The sequence below is a fragment of the Varanus komodoensis genome, unplaced genomic scaffold (assembly GCF_004798865.1).
Source record: "Varanus komodoensis strain SLA01 unplaced genomic scaffold, ASM479886v1 scaffold87, whole genome shotgun sequence".
Taxonomy (NCBI): domain Eukaryota; kingdom Metazoa; phylum Chordata; class Lepidosauria; order Squamata; family Varanidae; genus Varanus; species Varanus komodoensis.
This window is the reverse complement of record NW_025336565.1, coordinates 130,743-146,006: the sequence shown is the minus strand read 5'-3', so window position 1 is coordinate 146,006 and position 15,264 is coordinate 130,743. Positions and strand designations below refer to the sequence as shown.

At 52.0% G+C, this 15,264-nt stretch overlaps 1 protein-coding gene and 1 non-coding gene across 4 annotated transcripts; both read left to right on the top strand.

Moving 5' to 3' along the window:
- The first annotated feature begins 456 nt into the window (after positions 1 to 456).
- Positions 457 to 13,179, top strand: AURKB (aurora kinase B). 3 transcript variants are annotated; one of them, XM_044417158.1, is made up of 9 exons: positions 471 to 648; positions 4,852 to 5,011; positions 6,226 to 6,367; positions 6,529 to 6,592; positions 6,745 to 6,942; positions 9,898 to 10,036; positions 10,309 to 10,457; positions 10,596 to 10,770; positions 12,693 to 13,179. In XM_044417158.1, exons 2-9 carry the CDS (start codon positions 4,976 to 4,978, stop codon positions 12,867 to 12,869), a joined length of 1,080 nt encoding a protein of 359 aa, XP_044273093.1. In that variant the 5' UTR covers positions 471 to 648; positions 4,852 to 4,975; the 3' UTR covers positions 12,870 to 13,179. The 3 variants fall into 3 exon arrangements, with proteins under 3 accessions (XP_044273092.1, XP_044273093.1, XP_044273094.1); XM_044417159.1 differs by having other exon boundaries at positions 530 to 563; XM_044417157.1 differs by lacking the exon at positions 4,852 to 5,011 and having other exon boundaries at positions 457 to 563.
- On the top strand, positions 638 to 769 carry LOC123016722. The gene has a single exon (XR_006413469.1). It is a non-coding gene; the product is annotated as a U8 small nucleolar RNA (small nucleolar RNA).
- Positions 13,180 to 15,264: the final 2,085 nt, after the last annotated feature.

Genomic DNA, 15,264 nt, shown 5'->3' with positions numbered 1-15,264 from the left:
CTCACAAGGTTGTTGTGAAGATATAAGAGGATGACCCCGTTTCTGCCGCGTTCCTTGAGGGGGGAATGCAAGCAAGCACGTGGGGACCACAAGGGGTGCTGCTGGACACAACTAGCCTCCTTACCCAAACTTGGATGAGCTTGGGTGGGTTAACAAACAACCATTAAAACAAGCTCATCCAAGTTCGAGTAAGAATTCTCTGGAATTCTCCTCCCAAGAAAAGGGGCCAGGCTGGAACATGAGAACCACGAGGGCACAATTGGGGTTAGCAGATCTTCCTCTGCCCCCTTCTGTGCCCCTTGCGGCAGCCCGCAGACATACCCTTCAAACACTTCTGCCCGCTTTTCCTAGTAAATACGGTAACGCCGCCTTTTCCGCATGTCCTCGAGCAATAGGGGCGCTTCATGCAAATGCGGCGCGTGGCTCCCTGGGAAAGCAGGTCGTGTTCTGCCTGGGCTGCTCGCCTGCAGCTCCTGCGGGACGTTCGGGTGATGGCTGGCCTTCGGGACGTGACGGCAGCAAGAAGAAGCGGCGAGGAGACGGCGGAGCGCCTCCCAGGAAAGGTGCCGTTTTGTCCCACCGTGACTTGGGTGACAGTGCCCAAAATGGCTGCGCACGCGAGGCAAAGGCGTCTGTATCGTCAGTAAGGTACATCCTTACCTGTTCCTCCTCCGGGAGGGCAGCACATGATGAATGGAGAGCGTATGAGACATGATTAGAGTCTCTGCTGATCGGGGAATCGCAACGCCCCGGTCTGCTCCTTTCTGATTTCTCTGGCGATCTTATTTTAAGGAATTGTTCCAAAAACAGAAGAATCTCTTTTTGCATCTCCGCGTCTAGATACCCATATTATCTAGTTCAGTAAATGCAATCTATATACCAGCGAGGGGAAGTATGGGTTGCTCGTAATCACTGGCTGTTTAGTTACTTGTGGTTCATCGAAAGTGGCGACGGCGTTCTCAGCTTGTCTCACAACAGCCCTCCGAGGTAGAACACCAGCAGCCGAAGGGCGTGTCAGGCTGGCGTTAGGCACACCCACAGGCCGATTCTCTCTTTCGATTGGTCAAGTCTAACGCCCATCAATTCTGTTACACCTATTCTTCGCTTGTCTGTGGCCTTGCACCCCCGGGAACAGGTCTCCCATGTGTTGCGATTAGCCGCTCTTTATGTACTTTAACGAGTTTATCTCCTTCAGAACCCAGCCTTTCTCTTGTTCCTCGGGCGCGCGCGCTCTTTTCCAAGCCGTACTCGGTATTTGCGGGTAGGCTTGACATCTTCCTTCTATCCACGTTTTCCAAAACCTGACTTGGCATCTCACAAAATGGCCGGCGGAGTCGCCTAGATTTGCCTTTTCTCCCTTCTGATTGGCTGGCCTTAAGGAGACTGACAAGGCACCGTTTTTAAACAGCTGAGAACTAACTCGCGCGCGGCCTTTAATATATAGCCAATCAGGATCGAGCTTCTCTTACAGCTTGGAAAACCAACGAATCGATAGCAACCTTTTTAATCCCGCCCCTTCTATTCGTCTTTTTCCCTCGGCATCCGTTAAGACAATAAGAAGCCTCCTGAGAGAAGAAAACAATTGGCCAATGGAAGAGCAGCGCGGGGCGTGGAAACAGGGTGGGCGGTGGCTCGCCCTACGGCCAGCCAGTGGGAAAACGAAAGAGGGCGCACGAGGGCGGGGAATGGGCCCCCTTCCACCAATCAGTGGGCGCACCTGCCGGCGAGCGACCGGAAGGCTGCGGCAGCCAATGGGGCTTCGCGTGGTAGATTTGAACGGCCTAGCGAGGGGTCGGTGCGGCGTCGCTGGCGGGGGAGCAGCGGCGGCTGCAGGTAAAGCGGGGTGCGGCGGGGGGGCGCCCGGCGCCGCCGCGCTGATCGGCTCGAGGAGGCTGGCCTGCGGCGAGCGAGCGGCCGGGCTTCGTGCGGAGCGCTGCCCCGCCCCGCTGCGCAAGGTTCGTGGGGGCCGCGGATCGTCCGCGCCGGGGCTCCGGTGGCCTGGCACGTTCCGGATGCCTTGGACTGCGGGGCCCGCGAGCCCCAGGCGGCAGGGCGCCGCGGCCGCGCACATCGGGAAGGCTTGTGGTTCCCCGCCCTGCTCTACCCGGGCCCCGGCACAGAGCGGTGGCGAGGCCGTTCTCACGGCCCGGGCTGCGCGAGATCCCACCGCGGGCGCGGAGCTGTGGCCGCCAGCCGGACTTCAGAAGCAGCGAAGCGTGAGACGCTGGGGGGAACCCAGTGGCCCGAAGCACAAGCCTGCCGTGCGGGAAGCAACGCTCAGAGCAAGCCAGTGAATGCGGGGGTTGTGCAGATCTGTGACAGAAAGCATGCTGGTGTGCTTTCTGGCGCTCAGAGCCCCTCACCTGCATCATCGTTTCCATGAACGCCCCTGTAAATTTATGTATGTATTTATTTAAAACATTTCTATGCCGCCCCCATCGCAACAAAGCCTGGGGCGGCTCACAAAGGATACATAAATACATACATAAATAATGATAATATAACAATAAAAAATCGTTTTAAAACCCCCGGTTTAAATTTAAAATCCTAATTCAATAATTTAACAATTAAAAATAAGTTTTAAATGAAAAGGTCTTCGCCTGGTGCCGAAAAACAAATAATGACGGCGCCAGGCGGACCTCTCTGGGGAGCGCATTCCATAGATGGGGCGCCACCACAGAGAAGGTCCTCCTCCGAGTACTTACCCTCCTAATTTCCTTCACGGAGGGCTCCCAGAGAAGGGCATCTGTTGCTGATCTCAAGGGGCCGGAGGGCATATATTGAGGGGAATCATTATCCCCTCGAGACAGCTGGAGAATGGCTTGCCTTGGGCACCTAGTGAGTTCAGGGCAGTGATGAGGTCCAAACTGGACTTCCTGACCTGTAGCTTGGTTGTTTTGCCAGGATACTTTATCAGGGGGAATGGTTCTCTTCGAGCAGAGGCTGACACTTGTTGGGAAGGCCAGGGCCCTAATTCCCCCTTTACTACCAAGTTCCTTGGGCAGTTAGGTCAGTCACTAACTCTTAGCCCAACCTACCTCACAGGGTTTTTAAGAAGATACGACGGAGAGGAGGAACATTCTGTGCTCCACCTTCTCTCCTAAGGAAGAAAGTTGGTCTGTATATGTAATGAAAAATGTTTTTGTTCTGGACTACTTTGGTTAAGCTAGGTATCTTGATTTGTAATCTTACAAACCAGGAATTGTAAGCTACGCTACAAAACTAAACTTTGCTTGTGATGCTCTCTGGTGAGGTGCTCAGCAAGATTGACTCCTTGTTCAGGCGACATGTTAAACCATTCCTGGCTTGTTGTGGCTGAGTGACAGACCAAAGTGCATGCAGCTCACTTATGATAAATCGGGGTTCTCTGTGTGTGTAGACAGGAAAAAATGCCCTATAATCCCAGCATTCTGACTCGGGGATGGTGAGAGTTGTAGGATGCTTTTCTGTCTAAACATGCATAGGTTTGTGGTCATAATGTGAAATTGCCAGTGGATTAATTGGTAAGACTGCTGTGCAGGGCTGGTGGAGTATTTTAAAATTCTCTAGAAGCAATGTTCTTATTTTTGGCCGGCCCTTGGGTGTGTGTTTTGGTATCCATGGCTGATGGTTTTGTCTTGGTTATTTGTTACTCTTGTGATGGACAGCCTAAGACACAGCTCCCAACTCAAGTAATCCCTTAGGCCTTTGGAGTCCTCTGCAGCTTGCAGGCAGGAAGGAAATAAAGGCACAGAGTTGGTGAGAACAAGGAAAGGGTACCCAGCTGCTTTGTAGTTCTCTTACATGTCAGGATTCTTTAGAGGGATTTACAAATGCCAAAACCCTGCCCTGCTCCTCGTTGCCATAGCATCTACATGGATGAAGTGTTTCACGTACCTTCTCAGTCACTCGGAACAATTGTGCAAGGGACTGTTAGCATCTCTAAAGCCTGCCTTTGGAGGCCCCTCAGGATGGTCATTCCCATTAGGGTGGTCCCAATAATCACGTCCTTTGCAGCACTGAGCTTAAGAAACTCAAAGCGGCCCATCAGATGTCAAGCCAAGGAGGTGCTTTTTCACAGAGCCTCTGGCCTGTGTGGTGCTTCTGTTCGCTTTGCTTGTTGCTGGGATATCTGGTGGGAATAGATTTTTTTTTTTTTTGGTTCAGTCTGCTGATTTACAGTACCACCCCCATTGCCAAGTGGCCGAGAAATCTTTCTGGACTAGGCTATTGGAGCTGCAGTAATTGTGGGTGCTGTCAGGGAAGCTGCAATGGCAGCCACAGCAAAGGGCATCGGGTGGGTTCAGCCAGGAAAGACCCGTTTCGCCTTGAACCTCAGCGGTTACACTGAAAGATCACCCAGGCCCCCTGCAGTTACTTACGACAGCGTGCTCCCAGGTAGCGGCCTGCACTGCCAGCTGCAAGCTTTTAGAACATACACAGAGTATTTTATAGTTTCTGAGTCACATGGGCCCAGCAGCTGGGCTGTTGATGAGGAAACAAGGTGAACACAGTCAGAAGAAGGCGAAAGGGCTGCAGAGGGGGCTCCAAATACAGTGGCATTTGATTGCAGGATATTAACCTCATGATCAAGGAATTATTGTGAGTCTTGGCATGCAAATGAGAGTGCTTGCCATGCTGTTAACCTGGCAACCTGACCAGTTCTTACTGATCAGCAAAACAAATAGCCCTGCCAGGTTCTTGGGGGAGGCCAGCAAGTCCCACTTCTGAAAGTAACAGCAAATGCCAAACAGTAACCTGGCTTGGAATGTTTGGGTACTTCCTTGAGAAAGAGGGGTGCAGGCATTTTATAACACAAAGACATATCAGCATCCCTCTTCTGCCAGAATTTAGCTGAATTTTTCCCAACAGTGCTGGCTTTCCAACTTGGTGCTGGACACCAGGGCTACGCTTTCTCTCCCACCGAGGACTCTGAGCTCCAGAAGTTTCCAGAGGGTGTGGAAAAGAAAGACTCCCATCCTCTTCTTCATCTGGGATGGCTAATAAGGAAAATATGAGCAGCTTTTACAAAGTAAGTTGTGCTCTGCACCTGCCACTGCAGTCTCTGGGGTAGGGATACGTCTCCTGCGTGTGGGATGGGGGCTGGTGGGTTGTGGCAAGGGGCTGTTTCTTTAGAATGGGCCTTTGAATGGCTGGTGCTTTAAACTGAGCATGAGCCATAGACAAGAACTGGCTGATTGGGTCTTGGCACCATTTACTTCCGTGTTCTCAATATTTATATACCACTTCCCATGGTAAACAAATGTTTTCAATCAACTTCTAAGAGATGCCAGCACTGAAGCCTGGCGCACCTTGGAGGGGAGAGCTTCCCGCAGCGTGGGCTTCACCTTTCTGTGCATCACCACCCAATGGAAATCCATTTCTGTGTGAATTGTGGTTTTTATTGCCCTCTACCCTCATAGTGGGGACTCTAACAAAGGTAGGGAATGTGCAGGTGGCTGGAAAAATAACGACCGGGGTTTTAAAAAACGCACACAACAAACCCTTCCATGTATTCAGAGCAGTGTCGCCTTCACTGCCAGTGAACAAGGCCTGTGCTGGCATGTGTAAACCAAAGTGCGGAGTGGCTGCGGCATTCTGTGGCCTGAGCCTTCAAATGAGCCTTTGCTGTAAACTCAGCTGTTGCTGGAGGGATGCGATTTTGGGCTGAAGGACTTGGGTTGGGGTCCCCGTTTTCCCATAGGCTGACAGGCTGTTGCAAGTCTGGGCAGTTTAGTAGATGGTGCCAGTTGTCACAGTGCCTAGAAAAAAAGCAACATGAACAGGATTCTCCCACTGCTCCATTTCAAAGGATGGAGGATTTGTGAGTCATAACCCCCCTCAAAAAAAGAAACAGAACCCTGAGCAGAATGTGTGAAGCTAGACTCTCTCACCAAGCAGTACAGGGTGACAGTCTCCCTAGCCCTAACTGAAGGTGCCGTGGGCTGAACCGAGTCTCTTCCATGCACAAAGGAAGGAATCTGGGCTCGTCCACGCGGCGTGTGCTTAATCTGGATTATACTTGCCTGTGGGGTGAGAAGGAGTTTCTCAGAGATGGAAACTCATCTTCTGCCTGCTGGAAGCCATCCACCTCTTCTCCTTGTACCCCTTCAAGCAGTTGTGGTTGTACCTGGAAGCCGCTCACCTTGAGCAACCTCCTTGCGCCTGCTGGGGCTGGCTGCTTCATCCCAGGAACAGAATGTCTCCTCCTTCCTTGCATGTGTCCTTGCTGTTCCTTTCCCACAGTACCGGCTCAACAGCCAGACAGGCCCTCAGCGGGTTCCCTGTAAGGACACCAGCACCCCCTCTGGATCGCTTTTGATGCACAGAGCTGTCACCAGCAGCGTGAAGCAGGGGCTGAAGGTCTCCTGTGCTGCCCAGAACCCGGGTAAGACCTTGGTGTGTGGTGTGTGCACAGGGCCATTTGCAGCTGGGCCTGGTCTTGTCTCCTGGAGGGTGAAATGGCCTCTCATGCCCCCAGGGTGCCGTGTGGGGGCCTTCAGTTTGTGCTTGGCAGGGCTGTCCTGACTTCGTTTTCTGCTTCCACAGCTATCCCAGGCAGGGTGTCTGTGGAGTCCAGTGCCCTTGAGCCGCCCACGCAGGAAGTCCCCGTGTGAGTTTCCTTTCCGTGGCTTCCGAAAGGATTGTGTGGTGGGTGGGGGGAGGGGCATTCAGGAGGGCTTGGATAGCCCCTGGGTGTCCCGGGTACCAGTGGGGTTTCTAATGCACCCATCCTGTTCCCTGTCAAAACATCCTGGCTTGTAGGCCAAGGCGCGCATTCACCATTGAGGACTTCGAGATCGGGCGGCCCCTCGGCAAGGGGAAGTTTGGCAACGTCTACCTGGCCCGCTTGAAGGACTCCAAGTTCATCGTGGCGCTCAAGGTGCTCTTCAAGTCCCACATGGAGAAGGAGGGTGTGGAGCACCAGCTGCGCCGGGAGATTGAGATCCAGTGCCATCTCAGGTATTGGAGATGCTGCGGGTTGTGGAGTATAACAGGATAAAGCGGTTTTGGTTCGTATTTAAAACTTTCTTTCCCTGCTACTCTGGCAGTGGATATGGGCAAATTCTTCTGGAGCATAAGGCACACTGACAGGCCAGCTCTTCTGAGCCTAATTGGGAAACTTCGTAAAAAGATTGCTTTGTATCCAGAGTTTGCAGCCACTAGTTTTGCTGTGAACGGTGGACAGTGACATTTGACTGCAAGCGACCAAGCTCAGCTAGTTCCTTGTGAATGCTTCAGAGACTAAATTTTCTGCCACGGTGTTGGGCCTTAAAATGGCATCTTATCTCATTGCACTCAGTAAGAGATGCTCTTCCTGTTTGGCGGCTTATGGGAAGGAGAAGATACAAGGCAGCTTTTTTTTCTTCTAGTCGTTAAGCGGCAGGTGCTTTGTTTAATAGTTTGGGTCAGTTCACTCTTCTGAGAGTCTGGACTCTGCTTTTTAGGAATGCACCTTCTCTGATGTTTCGACAATCACATTTTGGTATGTTTGCAGTTGGATAGTCCATCTGTTTAGATATCCAGCTAAAATAGTTTTCCCACACATTTAAGGGCAGAAGCCTCTCAGTGTGGTGTGCAAGTTAAACTTGCATGAAGTTGTAAAAACACATTTCAAAAAAACTGACAAACAGATTGCCTATAAAAATGATCAGACTTACCAATAAAAGGCCAGTGGCCTTGACTTGAAGGGAGAAGCCCTCAAGCAACTAAAGGGCAACTAAAATGAACCCGAAGTTGGAACAACCCGCTATGAGGAAAGGTTCCAGCACCAGGAGGGTATAGTGTAGAAAAAAAATGGTGAGGAAGGGGAGAGGTGCTCAGAAGTTTGCATGATGGGGAGGGGGGGGCGTGGTTCTCCCTCGCTCAGAATGGAAGGACCTGAAGGGTTCATTCCGTGAAGCTGATGGGCAGGAGATTCAGGACTGAGCAAAGGAAGGGCTTCCTCACACAGAAGGGGCTCGACTGTGGAAATCATTGCTGCAAAATGCAGCGGTCTGGATTGCTCCCACAGTGGACTGGGGAAACGCACGGAGGTGCTGGCTGTCTGTGGTTACCGGACCTGCTGGCTGTGTCAGAGGCACCACTCGGGTTAATTTCATTTCTGCACCACCTTAAGAGCGGAGGTGCTCTGGGTGGTTTCATGTAGCTGTTAAATAGCACGGAGGGGAGATTGATCTCTGCAGAACCTCAGCCTGGAGAACTCAACAGAGCAAGCCGTATCCTCTGAGCAGCCCCTCTGGAGTCCCCCCAAGTAGTCCCCACGCCCAGCTTGGAGAGTCACCCCAGCAGGACGCCCGGGTCAATGGCGCTGGAAGCCAGAGAGGGCCAGGAGAATCAAGCAGGTCGCAACCCCCAGTCTCTCACTCAGCATGGGGTGACCAAAGTGTTTCCATGCCAGAATCTGTTCTGGACCTCATCTGAAATGGGTCCAGATAATCAGCCTTACTCAAGAGTGCCGGGAACTGCTTGGCCCACATCTGCCCAAGGACCTTGCCCAGGAATGGGACACTTCCCACTGCCCTCGTGTTTCAGGATCTTCCAGGTCAGGTCAGGTCAGGTGTGGTCCTTCCAACTCTTCTCCAAAGGAACACGGGGCCTTCTCTCGAGGAGTGTTACTCACCTCCAGGCCTAGCCTGCCATTCCTTCCCTGATGGTTTTTATTAGCCATGAGGGGCGTGGATCTGGAACAGAGGCAGTTGCCTGAGCCTGTTCGAGCACCACTCCATCATGCTCAGCTGGTACCAGCTGAAACTCATCCAATAAAACTGGATGCAGCGGTGCTCTGGGGGCCTTGCCGGCTCAGCGGCTGTGATGCTGGAATCCAGGTCCTGCGCCCATGTGCCCCAGTCGCTGGCAGACGTGGGTGGGAGGGCACGGCTCTCCTGCCTGAGGGGCTCCCCTGGGCAGCCGGGCAGCCTCTGTGAACAGTGCTGGGCCAGAGGGGCTTGTGATCTGATCGGCACGACTCTCAGCCTTTCAAGATTGCTCACAGTGCTCTTATCATGTTATGCATGTTGAAAAAAAAGCCAACTGGGCCCAGTGGCCTCTTCTCCTACATGGTTCCTTCCAAAAAGTGGCTGAGAAAAAACAGATCTGGAAGGAATCCATTTGGGAGCGGAAAATGCTTTGTCCTTCACAATCCCGGACAAATTGTGCGGAACATTGCAGATCCGGAATGTTGTCCTGGCAGGTAGCCATATGAACTCATGGGAAGGGAATGGTCAGGTATTTGGGGTCTGTGTTATTTCTGTATGTGTTCACTCCTCAGTCCATATATTCTGTTTATGTGCTAGCCTTCTATTTTAAAAATGGCATGTCAGTTCATATTTAAATGCTTTCCAACAAATATTCTATTCTAAATTACTGTGAGTGCAGCATTGCATTGAGGCCTTGTCCTTTATCTCCTGCAAGGAATGCAAGGTGGCCTACATAGCTTTCTCTGTTCCATTTTCATCCTCGCAACAGCAACACTGAGGAGGCTCGGGCTGCAACTGGCTCAAGGCCGAGACAGGACTAGAACCCAGCTCCCATGTCCAGCACTCGTCACACCACACCGGTTCTAAAATATCCCAACGTATATCCCCTTATATAGGGTTTTATATGTGTTGGGAGCCAAGAACTGGATCACCAAATGTGGAGAAGGGCAAAATCTGGGCATTACCTGTGCTCTGACATTGTTTGTGCAAGAAGGGCAGATCCTGTTGGGTTGTTTTGGAAGATGGGCTGGACGAAATCCTCAGGCCCTGGAGTACCACTTGGGAGTTGTGTGACTGTAGCCTTTACAAAAAGCACACCCTTTTCCTAGATTCCTACTGCACTGGACCCAATAGTATGAATCTGCTTCCCCATATGGGATATCAGTGTCTTTCTACTGCCCTCTGGTGGTAGATGCTAATAGCCTCCCTTTTTCTCTAGTCACCCCAACATTCTGCGCCTTTACAACTACTTCCACGACCGGAAGCGTGTGTACCTGATCCTGGAGTATGCCCCTCGGGGGGAGCTATACAAGGAACTGCAGAAGTACCAGCGGTTTGATGAACGTCGGAGTGCCACGGTGAGCTGCACCTCACAGCTGGAGAACGCGCGGCCTCCCGGTATTTCCACCCTTTGTGAAGGTGGAAGGGTTGCTTTCCTCTTTCTTCTCCCCAACTTGGGAGGAGCTGTTGTCGGAGGGGCCCTTCCTTTCTAGCGCCTGCCATGCTTGCCCCTCGAGTTCAGGAAGTGGCTCGGAGACAAGGCTCTCGTATTCCCTGCAGCTTTGAAAGAGCAGTGCGAGCACTTCCATCTCTTTCGGGCAGCAAAGTCCCCTTTGCCTCTCCTCTGCAGTACATGGAAGAGCTGGCCGACGCGCTCATCTACTGCCACAGCAAGAAAGTGATCCACCGGGACATCAAGCCAGAGAATTTGCTTATGGGGCTCAAGGGGGAGCTGAAGATTGCAGACTTCGGCTGGTCGGTGCATGCGCCCTCGCTCAGGTAGGGGGCATTCTTGAGGTGGTTGCCATCTGAAACTGGGATGGGCTTGGGACACGGGAGGTGCTGCTCCGGCCTTCTGGGGTGCTGTGTTCCGTTCATCTCTTCAGCTTTCGCTCCCATCCGTCTCCCCTGCCCCAGGAGGAAGACGATGTGCGGCACTCTGGACTATTTGCCCCCCGAGATGGTCGAAGGCAAAGCGCACAATGAGAAGGTGGACCTCTGGTGTATCGGGATTCTGTGCTATGAGTTGCTGGTGGGGCACCCCCCGTTCGAGAGCGCCTCCCACTCGGAGACGTACCGGCGCATTGTTTCGGTGAGCCTGACTCTTCCCAGCATGCCCAGCTAGCGGGGGCCTGTCCTGGTGGCTTCGCCCTTGGCGCAGTGTCTTGTGTGTGTGCTGCCCGGGGACAGGGTAGCTGGCCTGCGGTGGAGCTGAGCTTTGCTCTTCCCAAGGACAGGGCACTGTGGGTCCTGGCCCCAACGGAGGAGGGTGCAAAAGCATGAGGACCTGGCCCTGATGGGAGGGAACCTTTGCATCGGGTTGGTCAAGGCAGACAGAAGAGCTGTGTTAGAGCTGGAAGGGGCCAGAGGGCAAGTGAGCCGAACCCCCAGCTCAGTGCGGGACACTAAGTTAAAGCGCTCCTCTCGGAGGTCTGTCCAGTGGCCCCTTGAACGCCTCCAGTGTGGGAGAGCCCAAACTTCCCTAGGTCATCGGTTCCATTGTTGTACTGCTGGAACAGTCAGGAAGTTTTTCCTGGTAACTAGCCAGAAGCTGGCTTCCTGTAATTCGAGCCTGTTATTTTCTGTCCTGCACTCTGGGATGATAGAGAAGAGATCCTCGCTGCCTCCTTCGTGACAGAGTACTCCACGGGCACTTGAAAGGCTATCTCCCCTCCATCTTCTCTTCTCGAGGCTTGAACATGCCCAGTTCTTTCCATCTCTTCTTGTAGGGCTTCGTTTCCAGTCCCGGATCACCCTTGTTCCCCTCCTCTGAATCCTTTTCAGCTGGTCTGCATTGTTCTTCAACTGTGGTGCCCAGAACTGGACACAGTCATATCACACAGTCAATCTTCACCTGTACCCTGCCCTCTTATTTCCCTTTTCATTGTTTGTCCCTACAGCTGCCTTTAGAATCATTCCCCCCACACACACACACCCACACACACACCGAAGCTGCATTCCTGTATACACTTACATCTGGGTCAGCCACACTGAATTTCATGGAACTTGCTTCTGAGGGAATAGACACAGGTTTCTGCTGTCAGTAGGACTTCCTTGCTCATAGATGTGCTCAGGTCGAACTGTCCAGCTGCAGACTGACACAGGTGTAAGCCTGAGTTACTCCACAGAGCTGGGAAAACACGTGTGGGGATATACGAATCCTGGGAGCATGCCCAAGCGGGGAGAGGAGTGGACCAGAAGAGGGTGTTGGGGCAGGGGAGGCAACATTAGAAGAGGGAAAAGCGAGGGAGCAGCGGTCAGGGCTGGGGGGCAGCCTGCAGCTGGGCCTGGGGAGAGGCTGGGGTGGGGGAACCCGGTCTTGGTTAACACGTGCGAGTGTCTCTGACAGAGTGGCTGAAAGGAGCATGGGGGATAAGAATGCTGAGACCACATGGAAGGGATGCCTGGGCCAGGGTCACGGGACGAGGTTGATGGGTGGTGCTGGGACAATGCCTCCTTTGGCTTGAGAAGGCTGTGTTCTTCCTCCCAGAGAAATGGGAAGGAATTGCAGGGCTGCTTTACCAGCCGGCAACGTTGCCAAGCTCTGCTCGTGACGGTTTTCTGATGGGAAGGAGCCAAGAAGTGCATTTCAGGGGCCGCTGCCTGCCAGTGCGCCCTCCCCTTTCCCTGGGTGCGGCGGGCTTGCTGGTGGCGGAGCAGCGGCAGTGAGCAAACAGGCAGCCTGTGGGGCGGGTGGTTCCCCATCTACCCCTTGAATCTCAAAGGTCTTGGGGCGGCTCCCTGGAGTGCTGGGCTTGCATCGGCCCAAAGTGTTATGTGGAAACTATTTGGTTCTTGCCCAGATATGTTCACAAGCAGGACTCTCTCCCCCGCCTTTCTCTGGGGGGGGGGTGAGAGAGAGAGCAAGGGGGAGACAGTGGGGGAGGGCTGGGGGCAGAGCTGTCTGCTTTTAGAAGGCGAAAGAGTATTTCTTCCATGCTCAAACTGGTAGATCTTTCTGGCCTATCGTCTGGTCATGGGCTGACCTTGCGTCTCCTGCTCTTCCCGTAACAGGTGGATCTCAAGTTCCCCCCATTTGTGACAGAAGGTGCCCGGGACTTGATTACGAAGCTGTTGCGCCACAACCCATCCGACCGGCTACCGCTGCAGGCTGTGATAGAGCACCCTTGGGTGAAGGCCAACTCCAAGCGGGTGCTGCCCCCGGTCTTTAACCCGGTTCCCATGAACTAGGTCTTGCAAAGGGGTTTGAGGAGAAATGCCCTCACTGGAATTTGGGCTTGGTTCCATGCACGTCAGATGGGGGCAAGCATGGCTTTCTGCAAGGCCTTAGTCGCTCCCGACGGTCTTTGCTGGAAGAGCCGATAGTGGGCCAAGCTCAGACGGACTCACAGGCCAAGAGGCTGTTCTCTTAACCAAGCCTTCTGCTATTCAAAGCCAGCCGCTGCTCAAACTGTCTCAAGGTTTTGGGCTTGGTGTCCTCTATGTGTATATATTTTCCTTACTTTGACTTACGTAGTTTTTAATAAATTTTGTCTATGCATTTGGTTGCCTGTACCTCCTGCTTCTCTGTTTTGATGCACTTGGCTCTTGAAATCAAGGAGTGGCAGAAACCTGCGGGGGTCTTTGGCTCTTGGCACAGAGCAGCCGTTCTTAATACAAGAATGCTGGCAGCAACGCCCTCTGGGTTAGTCCGGAGGTTTGTGTCTGAGGCGTGGTGCATATTCTACAGAAATTTCCCATCTCACACCCAGTTACTTCTTTCTAAAGTACTTTCCAGCCCAGCTTTTGGATGAGTGGCTAGTAGGGATGGCGTGGGGTATTCTGCTTTTGCTGGTGATGCTTCAGGTGCAGCACCCAAGCCCCAATTCTTATTGAGGGCAATGCCACATGTCGCTTGTAGCGTCTGCAGTAGTCTGAAAAAGCAGCGATAATAAAGTTATCAAGACTGAATCTGAAGCAGAGGGGAGGCTTTAGAAATTGTTCGCTTCAGGCCATTGTAATGTTGCCAATTGCACCCACATCGGAACCAGGTCTTGGAGGGGGTGGTTAGCAAGATGGTCTGCAGTGTCCTTGCTCCATCAGGGAACTGGCATTCTCATTGCCAGCTGATCTTGCTCAGTTTCCTCAATAAGGTTACTGCTCGCACTCGGGCAGGCAGTGACATGGAACTAGGAGCTCTGTCTGTGCCCAGGTATGCCAGCCTTGCACCCTCTCCTAGTTTTCCACTTAGAAGCAAAAGTCCCACCACTTTCTGGGAGTGGGGATGCATTCAGTCCCCCCTCAAAATACATGAAAATAGGTAAGGACCCCCCCAGTTTTGAAATCTGTACTGTGCTTTTAAAAAAGTAGGAGGGGAAACTGACAAGCTGCCAGGGTGCCAAGCCACTTCAAGTTGTAGGAATGAGTCTGTTTATCACCTGCACAACATCCAAGTGTTTTGTAACAAAGGAAGGCCAAAGTCCCATGAACTAAATAAGCTTTATATCTCTGAGTAACCCAACTGTATCCCTCTAGGTTTTACACTAGGCAATGCAACGCATTAACCTACATCTAGAAACAAATCATGTTTAAAACCTTCATTAAACTTCGTATGCATACTGTGATTATGCTTATGCATTATATAACTTTTTTTAAGTATCCTGCAGAGGCTCCAAGGCTAAATCCTGCAACTGGTGAATTGACAAACTGTACCCATAATTGCACTGATTAAATTCAAGGTCTTTCATTCCTGGGCATGAGCTGCACTCTTCAAAAGTCTAGAAAAGTGTCAGAAGGACCCCAGAAACCAGCAGTGGGCTTTCATTTGAGTATGCCTGGACAACTATTGACCCTCCAGATGTTTTGACCTATAGCTCCCTTCATCCTTCATCATTAGCAATGCTGGCTGAGGCTGCTGGGAGCTGTGGGTGAAAACACTAACAGTCAAGTTTTCCACCTTTTTGCTTTTGAGGCTGAGTTGGATGAAAGGGAAACAGATTCTGAGAATGCAGCTGGGGAAAAATGATCTCAGGGCTTTAGCACCTGGTACATTGTGCAGCAGAAGTTCCAAGTCCTGTTTGCATAGCAGGAAATGGCAATATAGAAAGAATTTTACAGACTAGATAAATCAGCACACAAAATTACAGGCACACATTCAAAGCTACTTAGTGTAGCTCTTGACAAACTTTTGGGATCTTACAGGGTGTTGTGGGAGGCATATTCTGTATGAACAAGCCATGATTAAATAATGAAATACGATATCCAATGCTATCAGCTACAAAATACAAGCAGGAGAGGGTCACATGCCCCATGCAGGGTAGTTTTAACTGAGTTGCATCTGAGGGTCATGCTTCTGTATTCTTGGGCCCCAGAAATTGGCATCTGGAGGTACAATTCCTCTGGACATGGAGGTTCTCTTTAGCTATCATAGCATCTGTCAGCCTTTCAAGACAGAATCCTATGGATGTTGAGGCAGAAGAACAAGCCCTACAACTCCCAGCATGCTGGGGAATGCTGGGAGTTGTAGGACTTTTCCCTGTCTAAAGCTGAGTAGGGTTTCAACCCTAAGGAAGAACCAAATTGGCCCAGAGCATGGAGCCGGCGGTCCGCCATCTTGTTTCCCCCCTTGGCCTGCTTCAGGAAGGCC